At 39.9% G+C, this 10,321-nt stretch overlaps 2 protein-coding genes across 2 annotated transcripts in view; both read left to right on the forward strand.

Annotated features, from left to right (window-relative positions):
• LOC109542390 (GATA-binding factor 5-B) overlaps positions 1-1,596 on the forward strand; it is a 46,742-nt gene extending 45,146 nt beyond the window's left edge. The window contains exons 7-9 of the mRNA XM_019911595.2: positions 189-353; positions 409-529; positions 590-1,596. Of these exons, the coding sequence (XP_019767154.2) occupies positions 189-353; positions 409-529; positions 590-876 (573 nt within the window). The 3' untranslated portion in view covers positions 877-1,596. The remainder of the gene's footprint in view (positions 1-188; positions 354-408; positions 530-589) is intronic.
• A 5,497-nt stretch (positions 1,597-7,093) lies between these two features.
• LOC109542397 (trans-acting T-cell-specific transcription factor GATA-3) overlaps positions 7,094-10,321 on the forward strand; it is a gene marked incomplete in the record, with an annotated part of 33,472 nt that continues 30,244 nt past the window's right edge. The window contains 1 exon segment of the mRNA XM_048662435.1: positions 7,094-7,420.

Genomic DNA, 10,321 nt, shown 5'->3' on the forward strand with positions numbered 1-10,321 from the left:
TGCGAAAGTCACGTGCAATTGACGTCCACCTACGTGATAATCACGTGAATGACGCAAAAACCGATACTGAAGCGGCGATAGACTGGCAATTGGTTCTGATTTTTTCTTTGGACTTGTAGTAGTTGGTGTGAGGCTGCTCTAATCGAGTGGCTGCTGCGGTCGCTAATGACACTTTTCAAATGTTTTAGTCGGCGTCACGACGCGCCGGTCTCACTTGCACGAACTGCCAAACGGCCCAAACCTCCTTATGGAGACGAAACGCCCATGGGGAGCCGGTTTGCAACGCTTGCGGCCTCTACTACAAATTACACATGGTGGCGCGGCCATTATCAATGAAAAAAGACACCATCCAGGTAAGTGGGGAACGCAGCTGACGCCCACTGGGGACTAAAGCCGGTCGTTTTGCAGACGCGAAAGCGAAAACCAAAGGGGAGCAAATCGGGGCAGGCGAACGGCAATCCGGCCTCAAACCGAGCGGGTCTGAATAATCGGGGCAAATCGACCGTGAAAATGGAAAACAACTCGCTTGGTAAGATGATGGTTTGACGCGTCAACGTCAATGTCAACGCCACTAATTGATTGATTGCAGATTCCTTCAACCTGTCGCATCTACAGCAGACGAGTAACTTTGTCTACCCCACTCAGCCGCACGTGAAGCTCAGTCCGTACTCTTCGCACTCTCCCCAGAATCTGGCGCATGACTACTACGGGACGATGTTGCCTCAAACGGCCACGCCCAGTCCTCAATCCCATTCGTCTGATCTGCATTGCGACTCGCCGCACTCTCCTCTATTGATCAACAACAACAACAATAACCATGCGAAAATCAGCGAGCACAACTTGGATCGAGTATCAGTGGTGTCGCTGACCAAGTAGTCTTGTCAGGTTCTACCCGTACAAAAACCTTTATAGTGATTGATGTGATTCCCTGCGGCACGCCACTGGACCTTGCGGGATCTCATGCTCATGCCAAATGTATGAGCGTAAATTTTATACTCTTTGTTTGACGAGATTGTTATTTAGGGAACGAATGTACTTAGTGTTGATGACAGAAAAATGCTCTCTTGCCAATCCGCAATACGTAAAACCGGAGGGAATACGTTTTAAGGTTAGGACACGCAAACACAGCAACGCTCAACTATCTACCGCTAGTTTAAGTACAAATGTTTTTTTGTATATATTATACGATAGTAGAGATCTATTTAGTTAAGGATGGGTAACCAAAGAATTTGATAATCAAATCCCGCCTATTAAATGTATCATTTCTAGGTTACGACCGCGTGGTGCCCTTTGAATCGACATCTTGAACTAACTAATTAGTTTTATATTCAAAGGTGGTGCCACGGTTTTACTTGGTATATGCGGTTCATTTTGTTCTGTATGTTGGCCAAAGTGTTAAATCACCAACCTCAAAATTTAGAGGTTAGACCAGCTTGACATGAATGGCAAATTGTCAATAGAATTGTACGTTGTGTAACCGTAGAATTAAAATTGTATTCAGTTATTTCCTATACAAATTGTACAGTTTATTAATGAAGAGTTTTTTAATACTAGCGTAATGTTTGTTACATATTAATATAGTTTTCAAAGTTGCAATCCGGTCTTTTTTTGCCACTTCGATTTGTGCCAACACTCTTTTTAGGATGCGCGCATGAAAGAACCGATAGCGAAGCGCCATGTAGAGGAATTCCGAGTAGATCCGGGGTCTGCCATCTTGAATGATTTAAATGTTGCGTGTCATTCAAGGTGTTGCGCCGTGAGGCGCGAAGTGTTATAACGCATTGGCGCACAGCGGTATCAACAAAACTGCGCCACAAGCACAGTGTTACACTGGCGTGTTTCAATGGAGTTAGCGAGTTATAACTCGTCGGTTAATGAGTTTTTAAGTCGTTTATTAAAGCTTGACGACCCCCGAGACTAGAATTTTCACATAAAAAAAGGTCATCGACATTTTTTCTGAGAAACGTTTTACTACTTTGTTCAGACAACTAAAAAAAGTCGTCTAGATTTTCCCAGCAACAGAACTGAGTCAAAAGGAAGTCGACGAGTTTTCTTGTAAAATCGATCTCTTAATTTTTTTGCATAAAAGATTCTGTTTGCCAGTATTTTACAGTAAAACGTTAGGAAAAACGCGGTTTTCTGTTTAGAGACAGTGTTGTTTAGAAATACTGATCTAAAAGTGAAGAAACCCCAGTTTTCCAAATAAATGATTCTAAACTTTCGCTTTTTCAGTTCGGGGAAATATAAAAAAGAATTGATTAACGTTTTGTCGAAAATTTGAAGCTGCAAAAGGTTTTCTAAAAGTGTCTGCAAAGTGGTTAAGGAGGCGAATGATCCAATAAAATTATCTTATAAGTTCACAGAAAATACCTGAAGATTGTCAGTATTTTAAGTAAAACTAGAAATCAATGCAATTTTTGCGTCGAAAGAATCGCTTAATGGAAAATTTAAAGCAACTTTAAAAATCTTCATATCGATGAGGGCGGCGGATTTTCCAAATAAGTTTTTGTAAACTTTTGCTCTCTGGTCGTGTTTTTCAAGATGATCCTAACTACTTTCGGTAAAAAACTGAATAAAATAATTTGGTTTTAGTGCCAAATTCGAAGCTGAAAATGGTTTTTCTCAAGTTCTCTGCACACCGATGAATGAGGCGAATTTTCCAGCAAAATTAATTTCGTAATTTTTGGCTGAAAAGACCCCATTACTGTCAGCAGAGAAGAAAATCATCAGAAAATAATAGCTTTTTGCGTTTTCTATTCAAAATTTTTAGTTTTGTGATCGGTTTTGGAGAAAACCTACGTTTTTTTGATAGACAATTATTTGGTTTTTTTTCCAAATTTGAAGCTGGAAAGGGATTTATAAACTTTTTACAAAGCGACGAAGGATAGGATTCGAAATTTATTTCATAATTTTTCGCGCAAAATACCTTAACCTACAAATACTTTAACCTACAAAATACCTTAACCTACAACTGGGAAATTTTGAAAAAAAAAGATTAATAAACGGCCCTTAAAATAAATCTAAAGACAAGTAAAAAAATAAACTGTGTCACTGCGCCGGCGCGTTGTGTTGGCGCACCAAGCCAGTTGTGTGGCACTGCGCCAACTCCTAAGAGTTACACAGGCCTACTCAGAGATATGGGGAAAGATTCAGTTTGAGTGTCAATGGCATGGATGCAAGAAACCGTTTAGTAGGCCTTGCTGTAAGAGTCCCAATGTGTAAACAGCTGCACCAATGCATAAGCAGGCCTAGCAAACAAATGATAAGCTCATGACGAGCGGTGCCATCATAGTGGCAAGCGCTGGTGCCATTTGCGTCAAATTAACGAGGAATTTGGGTCCGAAACTGTTGCTAAGTTGGCTTAGATGCGTAAAAAGGGACCAGATTTAGTCAGTTCTGATAAAAGTGAGACACAACGGCAACAGTGGACAGAATACTAAATTTTTGCTGGTATTTCGGCAGCAACTAGTGCAGTGCTGGCAGGAAAAATTGCAAAATTCAACTGTAATTTAAATTAAAAAAACTAACCAGATGTCTGATGGTGACCCAAAATCGAAACTTTCACAGTTGACATAATTGTCCAAAAAAGGCGAAGTCTCAGCATCGTTTAGCGGTAGAGAATTCCCCACAAAATGTTTGAAGATGGCAGCCAATCGAAACTTTCAACCTCAATGCAACCGATTTTGCTCAATAAACTACATTTTTTTAGCTACGAAGGAGTTAATAATTGTCAATGGTATCTATGTTCCAAGCAATCGTGCAAAAAATTGTCATTTTGAAAAACTCATTATACAATGTCTGATGATGGCACACAACCGAAATTTTCAGAGTTAATGAAATCAGGTTTTCCCTATAAAATGCAAAATGACGCAAGACTCTACATTGATCAGCTATAGAGATATAAATTTTCAAGTAAATGGATGTACCAAAGTTCCATGCTAAAAATAAGCCACATCCGAAAATTCGCCAGAAAATGTCTGCAGGCAGAAAATGATGGCAGGAAATTGAAACGTTCACAGTTGAAAGATGCGACCTTGGTCTATAAGATGCAAAAAGTCACGAATCGCAGCATTTTTCAGTTATGGAGAAATTAATTGGCGATTCCACAAATGACGAATTTTTTATGCTTAAAATGAGACGCTTTGAAAAATTACCCACAAAATATCTGATGAGAGCAAAAAAGTTACACTTTTGGGCTCAAAACCACTGATCTTCCTCTACAAAATGCAACAAACCGAAAGTTCCTCCATTGCTCAACTATGGAGAAAGCGCTCAACCAATAACATGAAAGTTTCAAACTGAACATGCGAGTTAGCTTGCAGGATTTACCGCGAAACGTCTGATGATGGGGCAAGAAATCGAAACTTTCAGCGTTCATTCCTTACTCTATTAAATCCCAGTAGAGGCCAGCAGCTACATGGTTTAGCAATTTATGAAGAAATTAATAATTTTTAGTGACAGGTGTGTTCGAAGCTTTCGTGCGAAAAATATTGGAAAATTCATTATATGATTACCTGAAGATGGCACAAAATCGAAATTTTTACAGTTGGTCGAACCGACCTTTCCCTATAAAACGCAAAATGGCGAACGGTTTTACTATGAAAAAATTCAGTTGCAATTACACGAATGCACCAAAATTCCATGCAAAAAATGAGTCACAATTAAAAATTCTCCGGGTAATGTCTGATGGTGACCGGAAATTGAAACTTCCACAGTTGAAAGACGCGATCTTCCCCAATAAATTACAAAATGGCGAAAGGTCCTACATTGTTCAACTATACAGAAATTAATTTTCAATTATTTGAGTGGACCAGAGTTCCATGCTAAAAATAAGAAAATTCAAAAATTCGCCAGGAACTCTCTGATGTTGACCGGAAATTGAAACTTTCACAGTTGAAAGACGCGATCTTGGCCTATCAGATGCAAAAAGGCTCAACGTCCTACATTGCTCAGGTATGGAGGAATTAATTGCCGATGGAACAAATGAACGAAAGCTCCCGGCTGAAAATGACGTAAATTGAAAAATTACCCCAAAAATATCTGAATAGAATAAAAAATCGTCAGTTTCTGACTTGTTAGCACTGATCTTCAGTCTTATGCACGTTCCTAAAATGCAAAAAACCGGAAGTTCCTACATTGGTCAGCTATGGAGAAATCGCCTACTACTGACTTGAATGTGCCAAAGTTTCGAACTAAAAATGAGTTGGCTTGCAGAATTCATCACGGAATGTCTGATGATGGCAGGAAAGTGAAACTTTCAGGGTGGAAACAAGCAACCTTCCTGTTTAAACTTTAAATAGGTACAAGTCTGTACATGTTTTGACTGACTCTGAGAAATTAATTATCAATTGCATGTGTGCACAAAACTTTTATGTAAAAAATTAGTTCAATTGAAAAAATCCGCACAAAGGGTCTAATGAGAGCTCTAAATCCAAACGTTGTTCTTTCTCTATAAAATGAAACTTGGCCAAACCTTCCTACGCGGTTCAATTATAGAGAAATATTTATTTTATTTTATGAGTGTCCCAAAGTTCCACTATGAAAATAAGCCACGTTAAAAAATTCACTAGAAAATGTCTGATGATGGCCGGACGTCGAAACTTTCAGGCGTGAAACCTTAGACCTTTCTCTATAAGATGTAAAAGGGCAGGCGCAAATCCCGATTATTGTTTTATAGTAGTACATAAATTAATTGCTGATGACACGAATGAAAGAAAGCTAATATCCAAAATGCTCCCGAAAAATCCCCAGAAATTATTTAATGGGGTGAGAAAATCGACACTTTCAGACTGAACACCACTGATATTCCACAATAAAAGGCAAAAACCTGCAAGTCTGTACATTGTTCAGTTATGGACAAATCGGCCACCAAGCACTTGAATGATCAAAGAAACGCAGTAAAAATCTTGCAAAATTCACCAGGCAATGTCTGATGATGACCGGATATCGAAACTTTCAGACGTGAAACCATAGACCTTCCTCTATAAGATGTAAAAAGACAGGCGCAAATCCCTGTTATTGTTCTATAGTAGTACAGAAATTAATTGCTGATGACACGAATGAAAGAAAGCTAATATCCAAAATGTTCCCGAAAAATCCCCAGAAATTATTTAATGGGGTAAGAAAATCGACACTTTTAGACTGAACATCACTGATATTCCACTGTAAAAGGCAAAAACCTGCAAGTCTGTACATTGTTCAGTTATGGACAAATCGACCACCAAGCAATTGAGTGATCAAAGATTCACAGTAAAAATCTTGCAAAATTCACCAGGCAATGTCTGATGATGACCGGATATCGAAACTTTCAGGCGTGAAACCATAGACCTTCCTCTATAAGATGTAAAAAGGCAGGCGCAAATCCCTCTTATTGTTCTATAGTAGTACAGAAATTAATTGCTGATGACACGAATGAAAGAAAGCTCATATCCAAAATGCTCCCGGAAAAGCCCCAGAAATTATTTAATGGGGTGAGAAAATCGACACTTTCAGACTGAACACCACTGATATTCCACTGTAAAAGGCAAAAACCTGCAAGTCTGTACATTGTTCAGTTATGGACAAATTGACCACCAAGGACTTGAGTGATCAAAGATTCACAGTAAAAATCTTGCAAAATTTACCAGGCAATGTCTGATGATGACCGGATATCGAAACTTTTACTACCGGGCAACTAACGGGTTTGTAGAGGGTTCTACAACCCTCTACGTTAGTTTATAGATATAAACTAACGAAGGTTTATAGAGACAAACTTTCTTCTTGGGCTGAGAAATGTTAGAAAACAAAACTTTGAACTATTGCCAGCTCCAATAAGGCCTCAAAAAGAAGGTCCTATTGTGAAACACTCTGTATAGGTATAGGTATTGGAGGTGAAATTGGACACTGTTGCTAGCTGGGGAGATTTGAATGTACAAAAGGGGCGAAAATAACCGAAAAATCCGCACCCAGACAAAAGACGCAAAGAAGTGGATGGTACGGCCAGAAAACGGCAACTAACAGCGATTAAAAAGTTAAGCAGGTCTTGCGGGGTAGCAGATTAGAGTGTTGACAATGTCGGCGATATTTTTGATAAGTTTTATTGTGCCAAGATAGAGACTCTATCGGGCTGTTGGGTCGCGAGGCCGCTTCCCATCGCTAGTCGAAATCCCGCTAATCCGCTGGCCGATTTTCGGGCCCAAACAGGCGGAAAATCGGCCATCCGACCATTTCCCAAATCGACATTTACAAGTGGCGACCATTTTGTTGTTTGTCATGTGAGATGGCGCAGACTGTAATTTTCTACGTGTGCGGCAGCCACCTGAACGGTTCGAGTGACTCTCAATAGCATTTTGAACATCAGCGGCCGCGAATCAAGAACTCGATTCGAAATTATCGGTTTTGGTGATTGCGTGTTTGGTGTTTGGTGCCGCTCCAAGAACAGGTAAGCCCCCAGATTAGCGGCGAATTTTTTCCACCCTCTTAAGCCCTTTGAACTGGCCCCATTGGCGCAGCGGCAATTAACCTTTTTCGTCCTCCCAAATCGGCTGTTTGGTTTTTTGATTAGCTGCATGAAAATGCAACAGAGGATTGGTTGGTATCCAAAAATCCTCCAGGCCAAGTCGACTTGGACACATAAACATTGACGTTCGATGGCGCATTTTTGCCAGCCAATCGCAACTCCCATAAATCAAGGGGATTAAGATCGGGAGACGCGCATTTCCATCAAAACATCAAAGGATCAATAGTTCCTTGCACGGTTTTTCCCTCAAGCTATGTTGACGACACATTATTCCTGGCATACGTTTTATTGCTCCTAATGGAACCATAGCTGGAAAAAATGAAACCGTCTGCGGACTCTGATCCTCAAAATGCAAACACGCCCAAGCGGAGCAAAAACACTGCTTTAGCTGTAGATAAATTGGCAATGAAATCTGCAGCAAAGTGCCTGATGATGGCAGGAAATCTAATCTTTCTTGGTCACTGCAGTGCACCTTTCTTAGCAAAAAAGCAATATCCGATCCACCAATTTTCTCTGTCCCTGATGCTTGATTCACTGCAGCTGATGATGACGGGAAATCGAAACGTTCCTGGTTTATACAGCGGAGTTTCTCCACTGCCAAAACTTGATCCTTTCACCCAATTTGCTCGGAAAAAAACAAATTCGAGTCCGGGCTTTTTCCTGCTGGGGTTTTTCTGTCTGTGATAGGAGCCCGCAATAACGTATAGGCGACAGGTTCACAATATCTTTTATCTGCTGATATTATTAATGCTCGAGTTAAATAATGTTAAATCAAATAAGATAATCGCGATCCGCACCACAGTGGTTCCCAGACGGTGTTTATCGACTTCATCATCTACCTGTTCTTTATCAATTTGGTAATTGATCAACAACAACACCGACGGCAATTTTGGCTGTGTGGTTAAAATTCCGGGACCACGGGTGCATACGGTCCAGGCCCAAACCAGCCCTGATTTGCCTGAGCCAATCCACGCACGTCTACAGGCAGGTTACCCGGACAACCAAGCCAAGTTCGGGGACAAGACCGGTTGCTCCATGCCAGCGAGTTTAGCAGTTTGAACGAGGTTTTTTTGGAGTAATTGATCCATCTAGATAATGAGCACATTAAACAAGCACCAGGCTTGAAGTGAAAAGCGATTATTCTGGCAAACGCTTTATTGACTGAGACAGTCAACACGATGAACAAATAAATGTTTTAAGTGGTAAACGAAGGATGTATTCAGCACTTTAAAACCTCTTCAAACAATGTAACTGTACACAAGAAAAATGTGGCTTTAGTGGAGCAATAAACCCGTGAATTTAAGGTTTTTGAATTATTCCCATGTTAAAAGTGTTATAAACGTAACACTTTTGAGGGGACTTAGTTTGTGGTTGCACAATGGGGAATTAGTTTTCGCTTATCTTCTGTTGATTGAGAGTGATTCATTCAATTGAGCCAAGTGTTTAGGGGGAAATTTCGGTCGATTCACTGCCCAACCCTGCAGTACCGATCCAATTACCAAGATAAGGCCAAAAAACAGGAAAAAACCGTTCGATTTTCGTCTCTACACTTGGTTGTTTGAGAGACACGCGCGGGAAACGGAAACACTATTCAAACATCAGCCGCCCGTTACACTTTCCGATGGTACAACGCGTTCGCACCTTCCACCAGGAAACCACAGCTGATCAGTTGGGCAACGTGATTGGTACCTGGGTGCCACCATGACGATTATTTGGTTTGGTCGGCTGCTTCTGGCCCATGAACTTGACAAATATTTGAGAATTGTCCCAACTATATCAGGGCGGGCTGCGGTCCCAGTTTGCGACAATTTTTTTAAACAGTCCGTTTTTTGGTTAACTAATGTGAGGAAAACCCGAAACTGCACCAACCATTGGGTGTAATTAGAGATTCCTAACCAGTAAAATGATAGAAGCAAAAATGGACTCAGTATCTCAGCAAAAGTTCCTAATATCCGATTAATTGTTAGGAGCTTTTTGATAGCTTTTATCCAGAGCTCTATACTGCTAATTGGGTTTCTTCACAAATTCCTAACCTCTAAGGAGATAGAAGCAAAGATGCATTGACTACCGCTTTAATCGCCCAAAAGTATACAGGGTGATTCAAAATTGGCGTCATTCCTTTTAAGGGGGATAGAGGCTCCCTTAGGGAGTACGAGAAAAATATTGAAACTTTTTTTTTCGAAAATTTCTAGAAGATATTAACAGTTGAAGATCGAATTCCAACTTAGTTATTAAACATTATTTTGAAATGGTTCCATGTTTAATTGGTAGCATATTGAAATACTTAAGCATTCAAAAAGAAAAATTACGATCTTTGCTTCAACTTACGAAAATTTTTGATATCATAAAAATTCTGTTCTACAATTTTTTGCAAATGCCCAGGCACCAAATAAATACCGGCTACATTCCTACCACGTATGTACGATACACACAGCACAAGGAGATACAAATGGAGCAGGAGTTAATTAACTGAATACAAGAAGCTGCTTGATAAGAGTGAATAATAAAGAGATTACACAGGCACTAGCTTGTTTGGAGTTGGCCATTCAAATGTTTGGTGTTGTAGGGTTTATTTATAAACACCCATATTCGGGGTTATGAGAACAGGTTGACATTTCGTCAACTAATCTTGTTGAATTTACCGTTTATCCTTGTCTATCTTATTGTCAGTCTGTATAATTCCATGGTTACCGGAGTTTTAAATAATTATTAAGCTACAGGTATTTGGGCAATGTTAATTAGGCAGATTACCTTGAACAACATTGCTGCCGTATTTCTGATATAGTTTTTTGCAAATTTCTCAGTTTTGAATAACAATTAATT

Source organism: Dendroctonus ponderosae, unplaced genomic scaffold, assembly GCF_020466585.1.
Source record: "Dendroctonus ponderosae isolate FM_Combo_2020 unplaced genomic scaffold, Dpon_F_20191213v2 Dpon_F_20191213_11, whole genome shotgun sequence".
Taxonomy (NCBI): domain Eukaryota; kingdom Metazoa; phylum Arthropoda; class Insecta; order Coleoptera; family Curculionidae; genus Dendroctonus; species Dendroctonus ponderosae.